Source organism: Mesoplodon bidens (genome assembly GCF_964165515.1).
Source record: "Mesoplodon bidens genome assembly, chromosome: 10".
In the NCBI taxonomy this organism is placed as follows: Eukaryota; Metazoa; Chordata; class Mammalia; order Artiodactyla; family Ziphiidae; genus Mesoplodon; species Mesoplodon bidens.
In genome coordinates this window covers 27,237,828-27,264,752 of record NC_138172.1, presented here as the reverse complement: position 1 = coordinate 27,264,752, position 26,925 = coordinate 27,237,828, and the positions used below count along the sequence as shown (strand labels likewise).

The 26,925-nt window shown below is 41.0% G+C and overlaps 1 protein-coding gene across 11 annotated transcripts in view; it reads right to left on the bottom strand.

The window, feature by feature from the left end:
- The window catches only part of CADPS (calcium dependent secretion activator), a 478,170-nt gene that overhangs the window by 359,611 nt on the left and 91,634 nt on the right, over positions 1-26,925 (bottom strand). For all 11 annotated transcript variants that reach the window (XM_081245095.1, XM_081245093.1, XM_081245090.1 and 8 more), the window contains exons 2-3: positions 14,387-14,500; positions 3,415-3,747 (exon numbers count right to left, since the gene is read on the bottom strand). In XM_081245095.1, coding sequence (XP_081101221.1) covers positions 3,415-3,747; positions 14,387-14,500 — 447 coding nt within the window. The remainder of the gene's footprint in view (positions 1-3,414; positions 3,748-14,386; positions 14,501-26,925) is intronic.

Genomic DNA, 26,925 nt, shown 5'->3' with positions numbered 1-26,925 from the left:
TATAATTAATTTATGGGTTATATTCTTCTTCATATGCTACTTGTCCTAATTTCTACTGAGTTGAACCACTGAAGCAATAATTAGATGTAGGTGTGAGTATAAAATATAATAAGAAATGCTTTAAGTATTCCTGTCCCAAGAAGTACTTCCCTTTATATTTCTTATAATTCTCTTTTAACTAAGGGGACAATCATTATTTTGGGGAGAGAGGACGTGATTCTTTTATATTATTATATTTTTTCTAACTCATAGAACAGATGTTGAAAGTATGCGTTGAATTAATTCATTTTTTATGAGAAAAGAGCAAAATAAGGTGCTGCCTCTTAGCCCTGTTCAACAAGTTCAAAGCCATCACGGTAAGAATGGCATAGGCATAGACTCTTTCCAATGACGCTGATGTCTGAGCAAGAACAGAATATTTGCATGATAAGCTAGCTGCTGCAATAAGAAGAAAAATGAATTCCTAGAATCACTTTATGCCTAGCAAGTTTAGGAACACTTGACTAACTCTTTAATTTTGAGTAATACTTATCACCCAGGTGGGTGATTGTCAATCTTTTTGAAGCTATGGCAACCCATCTTCTTATGGTAGAGAAGATGGTGGTGATGGATGGTAATGCCACTTGTTTACCCTATTCTACAAGTGCCACATGGGATGCAGTACCATTTTAATTAAAAATAATAATTAAATTTAATTTCATATTGAGACTTATTTGAGAATTTCAAAATACTTCTTGGCCCATCACAGAAACTCTCTACCTTCAGGTAGGCAATAAGTGCTCTGAATTGAAGTGGGCTGAGAAGAAAGTAGGGTGTCAGGAATTCCTTTGAATGTAATGTATATATTACATTATGAAATGCTAAACAGATACCTATTTAGTAAAACATCCAGAAATTTCTGGGTCAGCTACAATGGTTGATAAGACCCTACTAACCAGGTAAGACAAACTGCCATCATCCATTTATTAATTCAATAGGCATTTATTGAACACCTACTTTGTACCAAGAATTGTTTCATGCATTGGAAATATTGGCAAATAAGGCAGAGATGAATTGTCACCCTGATGAGGCCAACATTTTGGTGAAGGATGGGCGGGGAGGGTGAGACAGATAATAAACAGATAAAAACAGATGAACAAGAAATGGAAAATAGTGGTAAAGGCTTTGATAAAAATAGGACAGGGGAATGGGAAAGAGAATGACTTGATGAGGTGTGTGGCAAGGGGGAACTTTAGATGGGGTGGTCTTGGAAAACCTCTTGGAGAAGTTGACATTTAAGCTGTGCCAGTCATGCAAAGGTCTTGGCAAAAGAGCATTCTAAATTGAGGGAAGAGCAAATGCAAAGGCCCAGAACCAATCTGATGTGTTGGAGAAACAGAAAGAAGGCCAGTGAGTAAGCATGCAGGGAAAGTGGTATGATCGGGGCTGATTCCTGTTCTTCCTCAAGCCGTAATGACAAGTTGGAATATCATTCTAGGGGTGATGGGATGCCCCTGGAAGGTTTTAGGCACAGAAATGTCATGATCCAATTTACAATTTTAAAAGATCACTTGAGTTGGTGTGTGATGGGTGCGTTATCATGGGGCAACAAGGGAGGCAGGGTTACCAGCTGGGTAGACACTGGTCATCCAGGTAAAAGATGGGGGTGTCTTGGATTAGGGGGTAGCCATGGAGGCAGGAATAAGGAAGCCTCAAAATCCTGTAGTTCTTATGTTAAACATTTACTTATATACAGTGGAATATTACTCAACCATAAGAAAGAACGAAATAATGCCATTTGCAGCAACATGGATGGACCTAGAGATTCTCATTCTAAGTGAAGATAAGTCAGACAGAGAAAGACAAATATCCTATGATATCACTTATATGTGGAATCTAAAAAAAGGATACAAATGAACTTACTTACAAAACAGAAATAGAGTTACAGACGGAGAAAACAAACTACCAAGGGGGAAGGGTGGGGGATAAATTGGGAGACTGGGATTGACAAATACCCACTACTATATATAAAATAGATAACTAATCAGGACCACTGTATAGCACAAGGAACTCAATACTCTGTAATGACCTATACGGGAAAAGATTCTAAAAAAGAGTGGATATATGTATATGTATATGTATAACTGATTCACTGGGCCGTACAGCAGAAAGTAACACAACATTGTAAATCAACTATACTCCAATATAAATTTTAAAACATTAAAAATTAAAAAACAAAAAAAAAACATTTATGGCACTGTTGTGATGTTGTCTGTTGACTTTTTGCCTCTTCCAGTAGACTATAATATACTTTAACTGCTACCATTTATAAAGTGCCCCATGTTACTCTGGGCTTTATACACATGGATTCTCATAACAGTTGCATCCCAAGTTCATATGTGAGGAGGTTAACTAACTCCCACGGCCCCAAAGCTAGTGAGGAGCCATATTAAGATTTACCTAGGTCTGCTGGATTCTGAGCAAGGAACAACTCTTAGCCAATATACTACAGTGTCTTCACTTTACCAACTTTAGGGGCAGAGTTGGTGCAGGGAAACCAGGGCACAGCTTAATTTTTATAATGGTTCTTAAAAGGCAAAGGGCAGCAAAATTACCAGGAAGTGGGGGGGCTTGTTTAAAATGCAGATTCCTGGGCCCTACCCTGAGCATGCAGAACTGGAATCTAGGGCTGTGGGCTGCAACTGTGCCTTTTAAAAATGCTCCCAAGCAACATTCAATAAAATCTGCAAAGACTGCAAAGTAGGCACATAATAAATAGTGGGTGAATAAAGAAATGTAACGGGGAAACGGTCGCAGGCAATGAAGATCTAGGGTACTTCACTCCCCCAAACTGTGATCCAGAGAAAATGTAAGTTCATTTTTGGGGTGGGCCCAAGTGGAGCCTCAGCTAGCCATCTCAGAAATTCAGATGTGACTAACATATGGGTATGACAAACTCAGGTGTTCTGGAAGCTTTCTGTTTTAAACAATTTCACTTGATGACCAGGTGCTAAGTCCAGCTGTCTCCCCAACTGAGGAAGTACAAGCCCTTCAACTGGTAAATACCACCTATTTTAAAGGCACATAATCTTTAAAAAAAAAAAAAAAAGAAAACACCATCATTTTGATCTTTTGGCACTTACCACACATGGGCCAATTGACCCCTTAGACACAGTACACATAATACCCAGGGTTCATGAGATTTTTAGGAGCTCACAAAACATTTAAATTTCTTTTAAAAATCAGAAGAAAAACCTGAATATATTCTAGCCTGGATTATATTCAACTTTTACCAATGCAGCTATAAGACGTAATAAAAAAATTTTTTTTTTTATCAAGAAATGCACATGAAGGCAGTGATGCCTAGGGCACACAGAAATCATCATGTGGCCCTGCTTTACTCACAGCTCTGGGCCCAGGTGACAGACACCTTACCTGGCAGGCATTGTACAAGAGCTGGTGCTCGAACTTCTTGATCCCAAGAATGTTCTGGAACATCTCGTAGAGTTGCTCTTTGCTCAGAATAAGCTCGGAAGCTGCGCTGGCTGTCATCCGGGCCTGCTGCTTCCTGGGGTCCTCTTCCCCGCGGTAAATGGCATCAAACTTGGCCATCCAGGAGCTCAGCACGGTCTCCTTGCTGAGGCCATCAATCTCGGGCAGGCTGCGCACCCTCTTCTCGATGTGCTTCTTGAAGACCTCCCGCGAGTCATTGGCGGAGCAGCCTCCACTCTGCACCATGCGGGCCACGCGGTCACTCTTCAGGAACACCTGAGCAAGAGCAGGGCAGGACAGACATCAGGAAGCCACCTGGCAGTAACACGTTCCCTGTGAGGCTGGAGGCTGGAGGCTGGGCCTGGGCGGACCCCCTCACGAGCCTCCCAGGAGGCACCAGTGTGAATCGCATCCTGCCCCGCTACCTCCTAGCTGTGGGAACTGAGAGAGGGCCTTTGCATGTTTTGCCTTCGTGTCCAAATCTGGAAAATGGGAATAACAATGGTATTTACTAGGTTGTGGAAAGGATGAAATGAGACAGTCATATCCTGAGAGGCAGCATATAGTGGAGAGACTCAATTGCTCACACAGCCTGGGGCCTTTCTGTGCCACTTAGTGGCCGTATTTCTTTTGGCAAATCAACCTCTTTGTACCTCAGTTTTCTCATCTATAAAATGGGGATAACAGTAGTTTCTACAGCACAAGTGTTTTTAAATGAGGATTAAATGAGTCAATATATGATGAGCACTTTAAAAAGTGGCTCATATTAATGCCATATAAGTTGTTGTGGTTGTTATTATTTTTATATGTAAAGTATCTGGCATGATGTCTGGTACATAGCACTTTACAAAGTACATAGTCCACTATTTACATCTCATTTTAGCCTCTCAGTGACACTCATCACAATTAAAATTGAACAAGGATTAGGTAAATATGTATTTAATGTCTGTCTCCCCTCCCCAAATGTAAACTCCATGTGGGCAAGGACTGTGCCTTTCTTGTTCCCCCAAATATCATCCATCTCTAGAGGGGAGCCTGGCGCTTTGAGAGTGAATGACAAGGCATTAGACTCGATCCATTTTGTAGAAGGAAAAACCAAGACTCCGGAGAGGAGAAGGGACTTGCTCTTGGTAACTCAAATTGGCTGGCTCTAAACGCACGGTCTTTTGACTTCACCCTGGTTCCTCCCTTTCCTACGGGTCTCACCTGCCTGGTGGGAGAACCCCTGGTTGCTTTGCTGGTGCTGCCTGGGTCCTGGGATGAAGCAGCCATTAAGAATAGTTTGCTTTCACCCCAGTGCCCACCGTTCGGGAGCTTATACAAGCTATACAGTTCTAGAGTGTCATACAAGGCAGTGAAGCTGCTGCTTCCCATTCACAAAGAGGAAACGTCTGACACTTCTGAGCTGTGTCCTGGTCACACTTCAGTAGGTGCACAAATAGCCTTCCAGAGGTGGAAGAAATGTTCACTCCCCTGTCAGATTTCAGGGGATGCCTTTGGTAGGCAATTGCTTGAGGGGCATCTCATTGCCTTCTGCTTCATCACAAAGCCTTCCTTGGGGAGGAGAGATGTTAGAAAGATGGGTTCCATTCATTGTCAATTGAATTAACTAATTTAGAGAGAAGGGGGGCTGAGGGTTTGCTTCACAGGCTAGAGGCCATGGCCAGCTCCACTGTGCCTGGGAACTGGTACTCAGTTGAGACCTTAGAGTTCATTTAAAAATCAATTATAGAAAAAAAAAGTTTCAAATGAATCCTCAGGCCTTACGAGCTTTAATGAGCTAGGAATTCACCCGAAAATCTGTAATGCTTAATGCAGGTAGTTTCTCCATGTAACACCCTGTGTCTCAGCTATAGGTCTAGATCTCAAAGAACATCAAAGTTGTGAAGCAAACGAGGAACTTTCTGGAGAGGCAGTATAACATTGTGACAAGACTTGTAAACCATGATCCCAGGCCAGTTCTGCCACTAACTTGCTGTGTGACCTTGGGTAAGTTACCTCATTTCTCTGATCCTCTAATTTCTTTTCTGTACACTGAGGGAGTTGAACTATAAAAGTTTGAGCTTGTCTTTTCAGCTGTAATGTTTATACTCTTCTCCATGAGCCCATTCACCCTTTCTTTGGACACTCACAGGGGGAAGGCACGTGCCAGGTGCCAGGGTTACAGTGGGGAGCAAAACAGATGCTGATCCAGCCCTCGTGCCTCCATGACATCGTCCTAATCATCCCATACAAACATCATTACAATCTGGGACAAGTGCTAGCCAAGGGTAAATACACAGGTTCATGGGTGCCCGTAGCCAGGAATATATTCCAATATGCAGTTAGGAAAGCCTTCCTGGAGGAGACACGAAATGTGAAAGATGGGTAGGAAAAGAGTGAAAGAAGGGACCGTATGTGTAAATACACTGAGGATCTGAGAAAATAAGGAGAAGCCAGTATGGCTGTGGCAGTGAGGGGTAAGAGAATGACCAGTATAAGATGGGCAGAAGGGACCAGATGGCCAAGGGCGTGGGAGGCCCCATTAAGAACATTAGTTTTGGGTTTCCCTGGTGGCACAGTGGTTGAGAGTCCGCCTGCCAATGCAGGGGACACAGGTTCGTGCCCCGGTCTGGGAAGATCCCATATGCTGCAGAGCGGCTGGGCCCGTGAGCCATGGCCGCTGAGCCTGCACGTCTGGAGCCTGTGCTCCACAACGGGAGAGGCCACAACAGTGAGAGGCCCGCGTACCGCAAAAAAACAAAAAAAACCATTAGTTTTCATCCAAAGGGCACTGGGAAGCCATTGAAGGCTTTAAGCTGGGATGTGACACAATCAAGTTCACATTCTCTGGCTTTAATGTGGAAAGCAGACCTGAAGAGGGACAAGAGAATAGGCAGGAGGCCAGCTGAGAGACACCTTATGAGCATAGGCGAGTGATGATGGTGGCAGGGATGCAAAGGGGTTAATTCTTCGTTGTCAGCGCTAACGACTATCAGAGGTGACTTAAAAACATTCAATCAACGATGAAGCCATACCCTCCTCCCATTTGTCCATATCAGTGTCCCACAGACCTGTAGCAGGTACCCATTATAAGCTCTCAGCACCATATTCCTTTCTCCCAAAGCCCTTCCACAGCTGCCATTTTTCATTTGTCTCTGTGACTATTTAGTTAATATCTGAGGCTCTAGCTAGACTATAAGTCCCAGGAAGGCAGGAATTGTAGCTGCTTTTTTTCTATTATTTCTTCCGAGTGCCTAAGACAGTGCCTGGCACATAGCTGGTGCTACGTTGAATGACAGAATCAGTGAATGAACGACACGAACAAAGCAGACATCTCAAAGCAGAGACCTATGGAGATTATATCTGGATGGGGGAACGAAGGTAAAGGAGAAACCAACAAGCACAATATACTGGTCTCTTAAAATGATTGACTGACGCTACATTTTTCCATGGGACCTGACAACAGGGGGTAAGAAATGAGGATATTGGCATGTTGGTCCCAGATGGCATACATAACGGGTAACCCCTGGACCCTGAGCACATTATCTGTTTCCCACAGTCCCTTCCTTTGTACACAGTAACCACTCAATAAATATTTGTTGAACTACCAGCAGATGGCTTTAGATAAGTCACTTAACTTCTATCAACCACGCTCTCCTTTGCCATCACACGGGGTTCCCCCAGCCAGCCTTCTTTGATGAGGACCAAACTGAAAGGACTCTGAAAACCGGAAGGCTCCCTCTGTCCACAAGTAGGATATGACTGCCAGGCCCCAGAACGAAAGGTGATGAGTGGAATGTCAAGAGCATAGAGAAGGAGGCAGAACATCGAGGTGACAACCAAGTACCAAAAGGCAGCAAGACAGCCACGGGGAGAGAGGGCGGTAGCGGAAAACTAATTTTCCAGGCACATCATCTGTCTTGGCTTCTCAGTCTGTCAGAAGGGAAGTGGGGCCAGTGACGTGCTTGTGTGTCTCTAAAACGACCCCTGAAACTCATTTGGACCGGGAGCTCTATCGGGTACTTTGGGTTTTGTTTTCTGTTTCATTTTTTGGTAGCTGTTGCGAGAGTGTTCAACTCCAGGCACAGCTCTATGCAGCACATCCATAATCCTCCCCACCCCTCTGCCAACTCTCAGACAGGCAGGTCATGATGGGAGAGGGCAGATAAACAAATAAATACGGAATGGGGAAGGGCAGTCAATTCAGCGACTCGACCCCAACCATCAGTCCTTTGCTCCATCGCCAGAGCCAAGCAACCTCAAGGTTGTTTTAGAAACACACAAGCACGTCGGTAATTGATTGTAGACAATACGGGGTAAAGCTGACCCAGCTCCTGCTTCTTTACAGACAGGCTGAGAACACAAGATGGATCCTTTCCTGCTCTACAAAAGCACATCATTTCAACATAAATAAGAAAAATACCTAGATGCTAGAGTAAATAAGATTTTAAAAACCTACAACAACCAGGTTACTAATGAACTTTACTAATGAATGGCACATACATAATGGGAGCAGTGGGCTTTAGTGTCAGATGACCTGGGATCAAATCCTGGTTCCACCAGGTGCTAGCTTTGTCAGCTGAGCAAACTGCTCCATCTTTCTGGGCCTCAGTTTTATCATCTTTCAAATGGGAATCACAATCACCCTCCCGTGTAGGATTGGAGTGAAGATTCAGTGAGACAATGAATGTCGATTGGTGAGCATGGTGTTCTACTACAAGAATGTAATAAAAGTTACCTGTTATTTTTAAAGAGAGTATCATGAAGCCATTAAAAAGGTAACTTTCTTTTCATCAGCATCAAAAGATGTCTATGAACTTATGGTTACCAGGGGGTAAGGCGGGGGGAGGGATAAATTGGGAGATTGGGATTGACATATACACACTACTCTATATAAAATAGGTAACTAATAAGGACCTACTGTACAGCACAGGGAACTCTACTCAATACTCTGTAATGACCTATATGGGAAAAGAAACTAAAAAAGAATGGATGTATGTATATGTATAACAGATTCACTTTGCTGTACACCTGAAACTAATGCAACATTGTAAATCAATTAAACTCCAATTAAAAAAAAAACCCACAAAAGATGTCCATATTTTTTAGTTACTTTCCATCTTAACATGGAAATCAAGGAGCTATCTTTATGTGTATAGACACATCAAAAAATACCTGGAAAGATATATGCCAAAATGTAATAGTGGTTGTCTAGGATCATGGGATTACAGGTATTTTTCTTAACCATTTCATTTACATTTTTCCCTACATTGTCTATTTTTATATTTGGCATGTTTGACTTTCACAGTCATTTAAAACACCCCTTTCTACATGGAAAAATGAGAAATTTTACCTTCACTGAGGCAAGGTGCATGTTAATTTCTAAAATAAAAAGCATCTTTGGATCTTAAAGTTATTCTTCACCAGAAAGTAAGGTTATCTTGGGCAAACTTAGGAATCACATCTGGGGCCATGAGCTGTGGTACGTGATGGTAGATTAGGAATAAAAGTAGTTTTCTTTCCCCTTTCTATGCCTTTTTGCCCTGCCTTGACCTTGTATCTTCCACACCCAATGTCCAGGCCCCAAACTAGGAAGTGGATTGATTCCATAACTTTCAACTCTCCTCTATTATTTCTTTCTTTCTTTTTTTCTTAATATTTATTATTTATTTATTTGGTTGCACTGGGTCTTAGTTGCGGCCAGCATGCTCCTTAGTTGTGGCACATGGGCTCCTTAGTTGTGGCATGAGAACTCTTAGTTGCAGCACGCATGTGGGATCTAGTTCCCTGACCAGGGATCGAACCCGGACCTCTTGCGTTGGGAGTGCAGAGTCTTATCCACTGCGCCACCAGGGAAGTCCCTCTCATTTATTTCTATATAGCACGTGGGCACTACACCACCACTCTTCCCCCCTAACCTTAATATATTCAGCATAGCACTTTCCAGTTGCTAGATTTACAGGGAGGTTGTGTGTCTGCGTGTGTGTGTGTGTGTGTGTGTGTAATTTAGTCTTGACAACAATTATGCAAGCAAGATCCTACTACAGATGAAGAAGCTGAGGCTCAGACGTGGCTGAGGTCTCACAGCCCGTGTGCAGCAGAAATGGAGCTCAACTCCACGTCTCTTGGACACTCACCTCATCCTCCTAACCACTTGGCCCTCTGCCCCCCCCTTCCTTGCCTGGCTTTTTTCACAAGAATGAATGCCTTTAGAATGGCTAGTTACTCTTTTCCTAGGGATATATCTGTTTCAAGGCCACTGAGGAATCAGAGTGGTTTTGCTTATTGGAAAATGTGTAGCCTTATTTTATTTTTAAATTTATTTTTATTATTTTATTTTATTCTGCGGTACGCGGGCCTCTCACTGTTGTGGCCTCTCCTGTTGCGGAGCACAGGCTCTGGACGTGCAGGCTCAGCGGCCATGGCTCACGGGCCCAGCCGCTCCGCGGCACGTGGGATCTTCCCGGACCGCGGCACGAACCCATGTCCCCTGCATCGGCAGGCGGACTCTCAACCACTGCGCCACCACGGAAGCCCTATAGCTTTATTTTAGAAAAATAGCCAGGTGTGACCTGACATCTACTTTTCTTAGATTAAAATAAGGTCAGTCATAAAGACAAACGGACGTTTGTCACCCTATGCAGAGAACACCTGCAGTTTCTGCCTGCCAACCGTCTGTCCCCTTCTGATGACAGCACCTCAGTCCGAAAACACCTTTGTCACTGCACACAGTTTTAGTGGGACTGTCAATCACAGGACCTTGCAAAGGAAGGACAAGGTCCTGTGACTGGCGATCAGACTTCCCCTTCTGGTGCTCAGATTCAGAGCAGGGAGGCGTAAGAATGGAATGGGGTTGGGGTAGATTCATACCAGTGATGGTGTGTGCATTAAATCCTGCTACCCGGCTTCCTGAGGCTAAGCTGTCCTGGTTTCCATCTTTTCTTTAGGTTGGTTGTTTCCTTTAATAATAAAACAACAGTTGTTGTTATTATTAGGGCCTAATTCAGCAACAGTCAGTTTCTTTTGCTAGCAACCGTAGAATTGTGTCTGATACGCCATTCAAATCTAGTTGGACAAAAACTAACTGGGGCTTTGTCAGAGGAGATCAGCTAAAACCAAAACGAAACAAAACTCAGTCATAACAGTGGCGCTGGCGGAAGTCCAGATATCGGCTGTCCTGTTCTAAAATGAGTGTTGGTATGTCTTCTCCCTTATTCTACACTCCCTCTTCCCACCATATCTCCCCATGTTTCCTTCCTGGCAGGATCTCAGTGAGGAAGGTTCTGTAAGACCTTTCCATCCACCTCTTTTCTATGATGTCGGGGCCAGCGTGTGAAGGAACCAAAATTAAGCAGGGAGATGGGGAGGGAGGTGAGGATGGAGGGTGGGAGGGCTTATGTTTCACAATTTGTCTTAAAAGAGCTGAGAGTTAGAAAAGATGAGGGGGCCCTGGAGAAAAGGGTGGGCTCTCTGATGGCTTAGGACTGTGGCTGTGAAAACAGGATAAAGTTGCTGGGCCAGATCTCAGAGCATCCATCTCAGTGCCCACCCTCAAAGCCACAGTGAAAGAGATTAAAGGATTAATCTCCTGCTCTGCTTGATCTGCTCTGCCAATCAGGGCCACCAGGGAAGGACAAAATAAACCTGCACGCTCGCGAGAGCCATAGGGAACCTTGGTCTCCCTCTATCCTGGAGGCCAGCTTGCAAGGAGTGCTGGCCAGCTGGGGCCAGACTGGGCTGGATGTGGGTGGGCACAGATGGCAGAAGGACAGTGGCTCCCCACTCCCTTTATTTTTAAAAAATTGCTCTTTACTACTCTAGCAAGTTGACAAACCATTATTGACTTAGCAAAACAATGCCACTGCCTGAAACTGACTTTAGTCAGTGACTATAGTAATCTATAGTCACTGACTATAGTCAGTTTCTGGAGAAAAAGTTTGGTTTTCTTAAAATTTTCATTTTCACTGGTAAATTGGGATGTGTCAGTGTTTATACAAACAGTGGAGCATGTGTGAGTGTGCGCGCGCGTGTGCGTGTGTGTGTGTGTATGTGAGGGGTGGCGGTTGAGAATTTAGAAGGAGAGTACCTGTTGGTTTTGCCTGTTGAGCACACATTCCCCCTTCTTCTGTTCAAAAGCACACCCAATTTCTTGATGGGAAACCAGGCCATTTTCAACACAAACGGTTCCAGTACGACCGAGCCTGCACTCTGGCTCCAGCGATGGTATCTGTCCTGGGTCTATGCCACCCCTCATCTATAGTGATTAGTTCAAGAATGGACACAGGGCCCATGTTGGTCCAACCAAGTCACCTGGGGCCTTTTGCTGGGACTCTCAGCAAAGAAGTACTCTCTTTGCCCCTGGAGTTGCTAAGCTGGTAGGATGGGAACTTCCAGTGCTGTTCACATAGAAAGAACCTGCCCAAGAATGCAGCCAACCAGGGAAGAACAAAGCCGAGGTGTGGGGGGAAAGATACCCACCTTGATGGCATCTTTGGAGTCTCTGGATCCAGCCACATTGATCCAGCTAAAGCCGGATCTATCCCTGGACTTTTAAGCTGCTTGGGCAAACAAATCTCATTTTTGGCTTAAGCCAGTTTGACCTAGGTGTCTGTACTTGTAATCCAAAGAGTCCTGCCTGGGACAGATACTAACAGGGAAACAACTACATCCCAGAGGAGGGCAGAGAAAGAGATATGAGCTTCTCCACTGCCCAAGAGTAGAGGGAGAGAGAGAAAGGGATGGGTAATCAACCTGGAGTGCTCCCCAGTGAAGGATTAATCCTGATCCCTTGACAGGGGACCTCTGTTTCAGAGGATTAGGCTTCCCAGGAAACATGAATCTTAAGACTCTCTAAAGCTTTGCTAATGAATATGGTAAATAATTAATACCCCACATTATTTCCTGTTAATCAGATCTTAATATTAAATATTCAGTAATTTCTTAATGTCTGTATTCTCACCAGACTTAAAGGAAGCTCTTTCAAATAAACTAGCCACGATACAGGAAAATATCAGGATCACTATAGATGTCGTGGTAATTTCCAGAGACTCATTAGCAAGTTGATGACTATTAATTTTCAAATTTAATTAATAGACAGAAGTGGCACTTTCTTGTAATTTATATCATTAGTCAAATGAGCCTTCTCATTAATATCTGCAATCTACAAGTTTACAAACTGGTGAATGACTTTAAACATGGAGAACTAATGATAAGGAACTACCTGGTCTCAACTGGTTTTTGGATTTTCACAAAAGGGGGAAAAATTAATTTCATTCCCTGGTGGTTTCTAAATAGAACTTTTCTTAAATATATTTAGGTTATTCACTACCACACCACCACTGTGATTACAAACCTCATTTCCACTCTCCCTTAAATCCAGCCAAAAAATGTGTCACATCAGATAAAGCACCAAGTTCGACCCTTATTGGCAATCATTAATACTACTTGTATTAATGAAAAAATGTTTAAATTTGACACATACGAAAACAAACCAGATGTCTAAAACAGATACAAATAGAAATTTCATTGAGGAAACGGTGTGCAAGATGAGTCTGTGGATGGACCCAGCAAACATCACAGAGACAAAGGCTGTTTACTATTAAAGGCTAATTAGCAAACAAATCAATAATATTTTCACAAGATCTAATTGCAATCTTGCTCCACTCTCTCTATGAAAGAAGGAGTCAAGTGCTGTAGCAATAGGAAGGAGAGTTTTACCAAATCAATCAAATAACATTTTTAAGGCATCTACTGAGAAATGGAGCACCCAATGGTCAGAAGAAGCATGTACTTGGAGGAGCAGCGAAGTGGGAGCACCTATGTTTTTGTTTTAAAATAATTTTCTACCTAATAATTGAAAAAAGAAAGGAAGGAAGAAAATCAGCAAAGCAATCCCATGGGGGAAAAATCAGAAGTTTGTTGGGTTTCCTAACACCTACTTCACAATTTTTTTTTTTTTAGGTTGAATTGCATATGGCAGGATTCCATCAGTTTTTTAATGCTTAGGGGTTGGTTTCTAATGGTTTTAATCTAGCCTTGACAATAGGTAAGACATTTGGGGCACAGGATTCCAGATACAGAGAATATCTGGTTCAGATGAAAATAGATTAATATAAAGTTAAATGTCTTTCAAAGACCAAATGATATGTATGTGAGGTAAACATTACCAATAGGAAGATATGGCATGTTCACTTCATTAATGACGTACAAACAATAGCAAATGTGAACATTTTGAAAGAATAACTACAAAATTTTAAATACTAGTGGAATTCCAACTTCACTTTACTGATAAATAAACCTCTGAAGTCTAGAGGTGAAAATTCACTTATGGTATATACTCAGGATATATTTTCTCACGTATAGGTTTCCACCTGAGAACAGTGCTGCATTTTGGATGCTGTTCTAACTTGCAGAAAAGAACTCAGAGTACCATTTTAATGGAAAGAACAAGGAAGCTAGTGAAGGCAACATCCTTTGGAGGTGTTGCCATCCTTTAGAAAGTGGGTAAGTGGTGGGAAAATGCTTCCAAGTGAGTTCAAGTCTTAGCCTGTGGCATTTTAACAGCTGTGTGACCTTGAGTAATTAACCTAACTTCTCTGAGCCTCAGTCTCTTCATCAGTAAAATGGGAATAATAGCAGTACCTAACTCAAAGACTGTTGTCAAGATTAAACAAGAAATGGTACATAAAGCACTCACCACTCTGCCTGTTATAACAATCGGTTGGCAAACAGTAGCCTTTCTTCCCCACTCCCCCCATACCCCACCGAACAACATGCTGTTTTCCTTTAAATTGTAACCAATTACCAACCCCTTGGCCTCAGGAGGGATGGCCGTGTAGAAGGCCAAGGCTACTATTCTCACTGACCAGCAGTTCAGAAACCCTGAGCTTCAGGCTCAAGCAGTCTTGGCATTCTTCTGCCCGGTGAATCTTACCTCGTAGTAACTCTGGACAGCATTCATAAAGGCTTCGTCAGCCACGATTTGGGTTTCCCCATTGAGAAAAGCCTGAAACCGGTCCTTGACTGTCTGCAGCTGCTGTTTGCTGATCTGTAAGAAACAGAGAAGTAGGGGACAGTGAGGAATTTCTCTAGACAAGGATCATGGTTACTTTACGTTGAAGATGCCAGGCCCATTGACGTGTTAGAGCCGGCTTATACAGGTGTGTGGGAGCTGATTATTATATTTGCGGGAATTCTGTGAGGCAGTTGTTAAACAAAGCCATTACTAAAAATTAATATAAATTATAGCTAAATTATATTGAAAACAAGGGTAAGATACACTCAAAATTCAATGCTTCCTGGTTATTTTATCACATTTGCTATTATCTGAGTTTTTGAGGTCACTTACATCTATGTATTTGTATCGTGGAAATGATATAAAATGTGGTGCTACCACACATTTCTTCCCAATTTTGCATTCAATGATTTTTTTATTGGAAGCTAGACATCAGCCAAGGTGACAGTGTTTACACCATGGAAATTGGCAAATGCTACACATCAGGGTTGGATTCTTTTGTTTGTTTTTTTGTTTTGTTTTTATTTTTTGGGGGAGATGGTTTTTTCAACACACCATTGCACAGGCCCCTCAGGTGGTCTGAAATATCCTGCTTTACAAAGATATAATAAACAAAACAGTAAGGTACTGACATAAAAATGGACACGTAGATTAATGGAACAAAACTGAGAACCCAGAAATTAATCCACGTATATATGGCCAACTAATATTTGACAAGGGAGCTAAGAATACTCAATGGGGAAAGGATAGTCTCTTCAATAAATAATGTTGGAAAACCAGATATTCACATGCATAAGAACGAAACTGCACTCCTATCTTACACCACTCACAAAAATTAATTCAAAATAGGTTAAAGACCTCAATGTAAGACCGGAAACTTTAAGACTACTAGAGGAAAACGTAGGGTAAAAGCTCCTTGACATCAGTCCTGGCAGTGATTTTTTTGGATATGACACCAAAAGCACAAGGAATAAAAGCAAAAATAAACAGGTGGGACTACATCAAACTCAAAAGCTTCCACATAGCAAAAGAAACAATCAGCAAAATGAAAATGCAACCTATGGAATAGGAGAAAATATTTGCAAACCATCTACCTGATAAGGGGTTAATATCCAAAGTATGTAAGGAACTCATATACCTCAATAGAAAAAAAAAGAATAAAAAAGTGCAGAGGACTGGAATAGACAATCTTTCAAAGAAGACGTACAAATGGCCAGCAAGTACAAGAAAAGGTGCTCAATTCTACTAATTATGAGGGAAATGCCAATCAAAACCAAAATGAGCTATCACCTCACACCTGCTAGAATGGCTGTCATCAAAAGAACAAGATACAGGTATTGGCAAAAGTGTTGAGAAAAGGGAACCCCGTGAACTGTAGGTAGTAATGTAAATTGGTGCACCCACTGTGGTTCCTCAAAAAATTAAAAATAGAACTACCATAAGATTCAGCAATCCCACTTCTAGGTATACATCCCAAGGAAAGGGAGTCACTATCTTGAAGAGATATCTACACTCCCATGTTCATTGCAGTATTATTTACAATTCCCAGAACATGGAAACAACCTACCTGCCCATCAATGGATGAATGGATAAAGAAAATATGATATATGTATGTATACACACACACATGTGTGTATATATATACATATGTACACACACGTATAAATACACAAACACATATACACATGTATACATATATATAACACGCACACATTGGATTATTATATACACAGAGACACACACAGACACACACGTTGGAATATTATTCAGCCATAAAAAAGGAAATCCTGCCTTTTACAATAACACGTATGGACCTTGAGGGCATTATGCTAAGTGAAATAAGTCAGACAGACAAAGATAAATACTGTACATTCTCACTTATATGAGGAATCTAAAAAATCTGAACTCATAAAAAGAGAGACTAGAATAATGGTTACTGGGGGTTGAGGGGTAGGGGAAATGGGGTCTAAGGGTGCAAACTTCCAGCTTTAAGATGAGTAAGTTCTGGGCATCTAATATGTATAGCATAGTGACTGTAATTAACAATACTATATTAAGTACTTGACAGTTGTGAAGAGAGTAATCTTACATGCTGTTACCACAAGAGAAAAACAGTAATTATATGAGGGGATGGAAGTGTTAACTAACCTTATTGTGGTAAGATTTCACAATATATACATGTATCAAATTGTCACATCAGACATCTTAAACTTATATATGTTATATTTCAATAATATCTCAATAAAGCTTGGGGGAAGATACCCTGCTAAGTGCAGCATGGCAATATACAAAGGTTTTCAAACTTTACTGTTGTTACATTCACGATCACATGAAAGGTGATATTTAGGTCCAAGATACACTTCCAGGATGTGGCATAGATAATTTGGGCAGTAGGTTATGTGTAGTTCCCTGCCTCATCAAGACTGCCTTTCTTCCCCACGTAGGAAAGCATTCCTGAAAGATTCCTATTTATTCTTCCTCCTCCATTCTTTATCTGGCTGTGTCCCACTGTCCTTCAGTCTCAGCATGAGCAGTGCTAACTTATGAAGCCCTTTCCAAACCCTAGCCTACATCTTCCTGCTAAGTCATTCTGGGGCACATCATTTATTCTAACTACTTGTTAGTTATGGTCAAATTTGTTAGATGATCTGCCTTTCCTTGCTATTTTGTTCTTTGATGTTTCCCCAGGGCCAACTTAGTGCTTTAATACATGGCAGGTATTCATGTTAAATGAATGAATGAATGAAGTTTATGGAAGACAAATTATTTTCGAATATCCTTTCATCAGTTCTAATTTATCTAAAAACAAAGTCAGCTAAAAACTTTACTCTTTTAACCATTATTTATGCAAAGTCACCCTTCCTAATTGACAATGGGACACTGTGAGAACTGCTGCTCTAGTAGAAAGAGGAAAAGATCATTCCAGGCTCAGTTCTATTGACCATTGTGTCATCTTGTAAAAACCACTTATGTTCTCAGAATTGGCCACAGACTTAAAAGCCTTTCTGGAATAGGGCCGGGTTTAGATAAATGAATGTTATCCTAGCCTCAGTTTTCTCACTTGAAAAATGATGATAATCCTTATTACTCACTACCTTGGGATAGTTATAGCTATTCAGTGACATGAGTTCTTTAAAATTATGAGTTTGTATATTCATTTAGAGTCATTTTGCATCATCAGAGTCAATGTAAGTCTTGCTAGTAGAAAGTAAGTCTTGCTAGTAGAAAATAAAGCTTCAAGCCATAGGAGACTGAAGCCTCACATGAGCTTTAACTCCATCAGGAAATGAATCAAAACAGACTTTTGAGAACAGACACAGATGAAAGTTGGGGTGCTTTAGCTAATTTTTGTACTTTGGGAGAAGTGGGGAATAGTGAATTTGGGGGCAGATATAGAGGGGTTAGTTTTGTATCACATTCATATTTGTTTTGTTCTAGAGCACCACTGCCCAATGTCAGTGTAATTTTACACCTTCTAGTAAATTTACATTTTCTAGTCACATTAAAAAAAGTAAAAAGCAGGTGAAATGAATTTTCATATACTTTGTTAGACCCAGCATGTCAAGATAATATCACATTGACATGTAATCATTAGAGAAATTATTAATGAAATATTTTACATTCTTTTTTTACACTGTGTCTTTGAACCTAATGTACTTTACACTTAAAGTACATCTCATTTCAGAATAACCCCATTGCAACTTTTCAGTAGCCACATGTGGCTAGTAGCTACCATACTGTACAGCGTGGGCCTAGCGCAAGGAATGAACTCACTTCTAAGCCGCTTAAGCTTTCCTGTTCTGACCCAATGATACTGGTTATCAGCGGAGTTATACAGAAAATCATAGTTATTTTGTATGTGCTTGAAATCATTTACACTGAAATATCAGGCAGCGGTTGATTTGCTCATAAAAATGACATCATCACATGAATTTCTTTTACGCAGGCGGATTTAAGTCTCAAACCTTTACAGCATAGCACCACCAGAGGCATCTCACAGAATTTCTTGCTCAGAATTCCTTCCAAGTCTGGATTCATACTAACTCTGCATGATTTGGGGGGTGGGATGGAGTGGGGTGATGGGGCAAGAGAGGGAATGGAGACCCATAAACCGTGCTTTTGCCTTAAGTGCTTAAGTAATTTGAAATAAAATAAGGTGCACACCATCTGAAGGATAAAGATTGTTGACCCAGGCCAAATCCATTATCACTCTAACCATTTGTTAAATAAGCCTAGTGTTCATTTATTTTAAGAAATATTTACAGAGCACCTAGCCCCTTGCCTGGTCCTGCCCCAGGCCCTGAGGTCAACAAAATACATTCGACCTCTCAACTCACCTCTCAACTCACTGGCCAGGGCTAGGCACTGGGGTATCAGCATACCAAAAACAAACAAAAGTATGGTTTAGGGTTTCAGAGGAGAGAGATTACAGACTATAAAATTCACAAAACGAAATTTGAAAAATAGATATCTGTATAACTGAATCACTTTGCTGTACACCCGAAACTAACCCAACATTGTAAATTAACTACACTATGATATAAAATTAAATTTTTTTTTAAATTACCACAAATGGGATGGTTTAAAAAAAAAAAGACTCAAAAAGAGAAGGTCTCCAGGAACATTCATTTCAGTTGAGTTCAGAGAACTCACATCATGAAGCCCCACAAAACATACCCCACTTCCCTGGATACCCCAAGTTCCAGGCAGGAGAGTTAGGGACACGGATTATCGTAGCAGAGCTATGTTTGCATCTGGGCTTGACACCTGCCCATCCATGTTCACTGCTTTTCTCACCACTAATTTAACAAGCATAGTGTCCATTTAGTCAACTCACTAGCTGTGTCTCACTAGGCAAATGGCTAACCTCTAGACACCTCAGCATTTTTTACCTGTAAAATGGTGCCAGTAGTGACCTCATACAATTGTTGTCAGGATTAACTGCGATACGTAAAATATCCATTGCAGAACCTGGCACAGCATGTACACTCAATGAACATCAGCTGCTGTGAAGTTTGATCCTCTTCTTTGAGTCTTCGCCTTGAGAAAGGCAAAGACTGTTCCCTTGAGAAAGCATGCCCGTGGGAAAATTCCACATGTATCTTCAAAATCCAGCCCATGGGCTCCTTCCCAGACTTCCCCAGCTGGAGTTTTCTACTTGCTCAGGACTTTGTTCACAACCCTAAAGGCACATGCATCATGCTCTGGAGTAGTTCTTTACTTACACACCAGTGCTCAGAGGCAGGGTCAGGAGTTGAGAATGTAGGCTTGGGGTCAAAGGGATATGGGTTCAAATCCTAGTGATACTACTCATTTCCAAGGTGGCTGACCTTGGGAAAGCTACTTTCCCTAAGCTTTGGTTCTTCAAGTATAAAATGGGGATTATAAAACCTACTTCCTAGGGTTGCTGGAAAGATGAATAGGAAATGGGATGATGTACCCACGGATCTTAGCACACTCCGGGACAAAAGAAGAGTCCACTGATAAGGGGCAGGCCATAGACTAAATGCCCCAGGGCCCTGCATGATGTGGTCTCTGTCCACTCCTGGCTTTGTCTTGTCCCACTCTGCTCTGGCCACACTGGCCTCTTTTCTCCTTCTCAAATTCACCCTAACCCTTCTTGCCCAGGAGCCTTTGCACATGCTGTTCCCCCTGCCTGAGTTGCTCTTCCCCTGCCTCTCCCCATGGCTGCCAACTTCTCCCCCTGAAGACTCAGCCTACCCAGCATGTCCCACGAAGGTCTTCCCAGACCACCCTGCCTACCATGATGCTCCCCCAAACTAATCTCTATCAAGTTGCCCTAGACCCTATGCATTTCCTCCACAGCCTTTATGACAGTCAGTATTTACCTTTTTCCAAGATAAATTTGATTGAATTATAACCTGTATGTAGAAAAATATACCTCATAAGCACAAAGCATGAGAAATCTTCACAAAGTGAACTTTCCCATGGAACCAATCCTCTTATCAAGATAAACAACATGACCTGGACCCCAGAAGCTCCTGCACGTCCCCAAAGGCATTACCCCCCTCCAAAGGTAAACTTTTCTTTTTTTTACATCTTTATTGGAGTATAATTGCTTTACAATGTTGTGTTAGTTTCTGCTGAATAACAAAGTAAATCAGCTATATGTATGCATATATCCCCATATCCCCTCCCTCTTGTGTCTCCCGCCCTCCCTATCCCACCCCTCTAGGTGGTCACAAAGCACCAAGCTGATCTCCCTGTGCTATGCGGCTGCTTCCCACTAGCTATCTCTTTTATTTTATTTATTTTATTTTATTTTTTATACAGCAGGTTCTTATTAGTTATCTATTTTACACATATTCGTGTAAATATGTCAATCCCAATCTCCCAATTCATCCCACCACCAACCACTGCCACTTTCCCCCCTTGGTGTCCACACCTTTGTTCTCTACATCTGTGATAACCTGACTTCTATCATCACAGATTGATTTTGTCTCTTTGAACTTGATGTCAGTGCAATCAAGCATTACGAGATTCTGGCACATGGTTGGGGGTGGCAATCATTTGGTCATCCTCAGTGCTGAGTAGTACAACATGGTATGACTCTACCACTATTTATCCATTCTCTTATTGATGGACAGTTGGGCCTTCTTTATTTTACAATTCTGCTTTCTTTTCATTGTCTATCTCCCTGTAAGAGCATCTGTTTCACAGGCACAAGAAGCACATCTGTCTTGTTTACTGTTGTGCTTCTAGTGCCTGGCACATAATGGGCTCTAACCAATTATGTGTTGAATGAATACATATGCTTACTGAGTGTTTACTATATCCCAGGCACAGTATTAAGCTCTGAAGATATAAAATGACCAAGGCACAATCTTAGCTCTCTGTTTTCTTACAGTATAGTCAGAGATCATATTCATTTTTGATTCCTTAGCATCCTTTTGCTGACTGTATAAGTGAATGAAAATCTCTCTTAAACTCGCTTAAATAACAAGTCTAAGAACCGATCTGTAAGATAGAATTTATCTCTGGGTAAAAGTAACTGATCTAGATAGGATCGAATCCTGAAGGTGACCTTGCATGAACACACCAAGATAATTGGCCCAGAGTAACTGACAGTACAACTGTAAACAGACAGACAGGCTTCTATGAGCCGCTTACAAACAGAATCCTCCTAAAATAGAAAGCCATCTCAAAGCATTCAATATGTAAGGAAACCACTTGTGCATCAGATCAGAATTCAGAATTGAAGTAATGAGTTCCGAGAGCAGAAAACCTGAACCAATGAAAGGTAATTATTGCAGAGAGAAGTGCAGCAGCAGCAGCATTTGCTAGAACTCTTCAAGCATTCTTGGTTCAATCCACCTCATTAAGCAAGGCCTGAAAATTCCCACTGCATTTCAGGCAGTTTTTAATCTACTGCAGCATTCTGGAGAAGTGTGAAATGGGATCCACAGTGAAGAGAAAACCACACGTTCTAAGTGCTGGCCTCAGGAGAGGCAATGTCGAAGTTAGACCAACCCAGGTCAAATCCCAGCTTGAATACAAGTCCTTGGGCACATAGTTAACTCTGGTTTTCTCCTCTGTAAATAGGAGATAATCTTATCTACCTTGTAGGGTTTTTGTGAAAACTAGATGACATAATATATGTAAGGTACACATATATGTACCTTATATGTAAGGTATGTCATATATGTATATGACACAGAGTAAGGACTTAACGAATAAACGAAACTAAGAAGTATTATTGTTAGGATTTAGTTTTTCCTTTCCCCTTTCAATCGTTTAATCTTATTTCAATGCTCCTTTTTTCCTGTTTATTCAGTCATTTGAAGTTACATTTACCCCCTCTTGTTCTTCCCATTTTAGAGGCTGAAAAGCCAAGTACTTTTTTCCTGTCACCATTGCAGCTATAGGTAGCCATGTGACAGAGGCAGAAAGGTATTGAGGGTCTTCTGGAAAGGCTTTTGAATGAAATCCTCATAAAAAGGAACCTATCTGGGTGTATAACCTTTTCTTTTCTTGCTGCCTCCCTCTTCTGCTGAGAATACAAATATACTGTCTAAAGCTGTGGTGTCTACTGTGTAACCATGAAGGAAGGTTGTGTTGGTACTTATATTTTTGAGGAGCTGCTCAAATATTTATAAAATACCCATCTCTGGCTTTCTCATCATGTGAGAAAACAAATGAAGTGATATTTGTTCAAGTCATTGTGTTTTTTCTTTTACTTGCAGCCAAATGCTTTCCTAATGTATACATACGACTTTTTCTAGGCATGAAAAAAAGCATACTTCCTAAGGTGCTGATTGGTTAATATGCCTCCTATGAGAGCAGCAATTGTGTTATGAAAGAGGGAAGAAGCAATGCTTACCCAGAAAGAATGACTCTAAAATGGTAGCACTCTAAGCATAGGGAAAAGGTAGTAGAAAATCATTTGGGGTGTTCAAGAGATGTTTCAATTATACACGTACATGAAGTCCTTCTCTTAAGTATAAGGTGAGCACTATAGATTACAATCTATTAATGTGAGCTACGTTTTTTCTTTTTTAAAAAACAAACTATTATTCCATTACAGAAAACTGACAAAAATGTCAACAAGTACTTTATTTTTTATTATTTTTTAAAATCACTCATTTTATTTATTTATTTTAAAATTTATTTATTTATTTTTGGCTGCCTTGGGTCTTCGTTGCTGTGTGTGGGCTTCTCATTGTGGTGGCTTCTCTTGTTGCGTAGCACGGGCTCTAGGTGCTTGGGCTTCAGTAGTTGCAGCATGTGGGCTCGCAAGCTCTAGAGCGCAGGCTCAGTAGTTGTGGCGCACGGGCTTAGCTGCTCTGCGGTATGTGGGATCTTCCCAGACCAGGGATCGAACCCATGTCCCCTGCATTGGCATGTGGATTCTTAACCACTGCACCACCTGGGAAGTCCCTCAACAAGTACTTTAGAAGCTTAAGTTAGTCTAGAGAGATGAGGACAATGTTTATTTAATTTCCTTTCCTTGAAGGTTATCAAAATTTATATTCGTCCATTAATTTTATTCATAAATAAAATCTCCTCTTCCTACAACCAGACTAAAATATATTCTACCCTAAATGAAGTCTTGCTTTTAGGAAAATTAAAAATCATATCATCCTAACCAAGTATTTACTTATTTCCCTAAAATTTTTATCACCTTCTATATTATGTATAATTATACAACATATCCTAAAAAAAAGCTGTTTTATGTGAGTTTTGTTCACTTGCTTGAGGAAATAAATCAATTTGAAAGGCTTCATCACAGAAAAATATGACAATAATTCTGAAATGTAAGCTGAAAGGGCAAAAGTATTGAAGAGGGAGAAGTTATGCTGGGGCTGTAACCCTGGCTTTCTCTTTGGAACATTATTTTCCTAAAATTCAACCATTCAAGTAATGTTTTCCTAAGTATGCCCTCTCTATATACCAACCATACTACTATTTACTTTAAATTTTGTCCTGAATATATTTCAAATAACTTCATTTTTAAACTGAAACTCTAAGCAATAATACCTGTGAAATCACAGGTTTTATGTACTAGCTATAGCTAACACAGATATGTATACTATTATCTTCTATCCATCTACCACATTTTTAAAAGTGCTTCTTTAGAAAAAAAATTTTAGGGTCTTCCCTGGTGGCGCAGTGGTTGAGAGTCCGCCTGCCGATGCAGGGGACACGGGTTCGTGCCCCCGTCTGGGAAGATCCCACATGCCGCGGAGCGGCTGGGCCCGTGAGCCATGGCTGCTGAGCCTGCATGTTCGGAGCCTGTGCTCCGCAACAGGAGAGGCCACAACAGTGGGAGGCCTGCGTACCACTAAAAAAAAAAAAAATTTTTTTAATCTGCAATATATAAAAGTTCTTGCTCCTTTTTCAAAGTTTTAGGGCAGCAGCTAAATATCTTTAACTTAATTACTACCTTTAAAAATTCAACTTGAATTTTTAAATCATTAAATAATAGAAACACCAACCGTGTTATTCCTAAAGACCTATTTGGGCAGGAGAAAAAGAACGAAGTGTTCTATGACCCAAGAAAAGTGACCTTGGGAACAGAATTTAAACACTAAGCTGGAATTCTCTCAGAAAATACTTATTTAGTAGAAGAGGAAAAAAATTAGGAAAAATGAATTTAGAGAATGAGACAGACTAATAGTTGGATTAAAGATGGGATGAGAGGAGGTAAAGGATACAGGTAGAGGCAAAGAAGGGAAGGACAAAGTAGCCTGTATACACATTGCAAAGCTCTTAAAAGTTGGATCAAATGTCCTATCCTTGAATGCAACACTTATAGTTTTTTAAAAAATAAGATTATATTTTTCCAATTTGGAAGCACCTCAGGCAGTATTCACCCAGAATCTTCTGACAGGTGGTCAGATATGAATTCTTAGACTCAAAGTCCTCATGGAGAGTTGTTCAAGTTGCCACGAGTCTCAAATATTTTGGTTTCAAGTCTCTTTACATGTTGAAAATTTACTGAAGACTCCAAAGGAGCTTTTGTTTATGCAGTTTACATCTACTGATATGCACTGTAATAGAAATTAAAACTGGGGAGTTTAAAATATTGATGAATTAATCAAAAATAACAATACATTTTCTACATGTTAACCTAAATAACACTTTAATAACTGTATTTTCTTAAACAAAAATTAGTGAAATGGCTGGCAACATGATACAATATTGCAAATTTCTTTCAAAAATTAATAGAAGACAGCTGGATTCTCAAATCTGATTCTGCATTCAATCTGTTGTAATATGCTGTTTTGGTTGAAGCATGTGAAGAAACTCTGGCCTCCCACAGATACGCTGTTGGAAAATGGAGGGATATTTTAATAGCTCTTTGAGAGAGATGTGGATTATCTTTGATACTATACCAAAGCTCAACTAGTGGTACTTTCTTAAAAGTTAGTTGCAGTGTAAAATTGGAAACCTCATCAGTGACCTTTCTGTACTCTATTACATTAAAATTCATTGGTCTAGCTTGCTCTTTGAATGAATCATTTCTCCATGCATGGTTTTTTAAAAGTATCATGCATTGGTTATAGGGAAATAGTAGTCCATTGAGTTATGAAAATATTTCAAATATTGATACATTTCATCACACAATATCAAAAAATCGTGTTATTTATTATCATACTGGCATCACTAAAGAAGCATTTAGGTGTTAGGAAACTGTCAAGCTATACTGGTGGATGGAAAGCTCAAATTTTATCACTGGCAAAAAATACTATCAATTGCTTTTCTTGAATTAACAGGCTACCTCCATTCATTCTCTAGAAAACATTGGCAAAATAATTAAATTTGCATAACCTCCGTTTTTCCTTTCTTTTTTCTTTTTCTCAGTTGTTCTTTCAAAGTAAAATTGATGCTCCATTACAAAAAACATGGCTAGTTCATTGGCAACTCAATCAGTCCAGTCCCTTTCCAGGAGACAACCACTGCTTTTGTTATGCAGTCTGACTGCTTTATGTATATTTACCATTTCATTATACAGAGTATTAAAAGGATGTACTCAGGGTCAAATTTTAATGAAATCAATAATGTCTACCGCTTCATCAAGAAGAGTATCCAGGGCTTCCCTGGTGGCGCAGTGGTTGAGAGTGCCCCTGCTGATGCAGGGAACACGGGTTCGTAACCCCGGTCCGGGAAGATCCCACATGCTGCGGAGCGGCTGGGCCCATGAGCCATGGCCGCTGAGCCTGCGCGTCCGGAGCCTGTGCTCCGCAATGGGAGAGGCCACAACAGTGAGAGGCCCGCGTACCGCAAAAAAAAAAAAAAAAAAAAAAAAAGAAGAGTATCCAGTGAGTCTGGCAGTTTTTAAACAGTGAGTAAGTGGCGGTAAGGAAGACAATGACTAGTATGGTTTGGCACTAGCAGTTTCATTCACCATGGCTTTTGGACCATTAGTGCACATGTCAACACACTGGGGCAAAAAAGCAAATAGTGTCTTAGTATTGCTAGGGAAATCATCTTGTAGACCCCCAAGGGTATATGGACCACACTCTGAGACCTTATCAGAGTGATCTAGTGAATCACCAAACTTGACCAGCTATTAGTGCTACCAGGAAGGCAGCCAGGAGGAGAGTGGAAGGGTACGATCTTAGAGAGGGAAGCAGGGAACAGAACGTGGGGCAGGGTCTTATGTGCCTAAGTGCAGAGTTAGGATTTAACTCAAAGTAGGATGGGCAAAAACCACTGAAATGTTTCCTTCATGACATGTCAAATCTGACATGATTAGAGAGCACACAGAATCAGAGAACACTCATGAGTTCTCAGGTTCAGAGAAGAACCAGGAGAAGGTTTCACGCAATCTAAATGACATCTAAGGAGAGGAGGGTCTTGAATAGTGTCTAAAATCTTAGTTGGCAGAGATAGGAATACTGGGGAGAAGGAAGGAGGGTCGGAACGTGGGAGAATGAATGAAAAGGGCATTCATGATGGGGTTACAGAAGGAGAGAAGAGAGAGAGAGATGAGA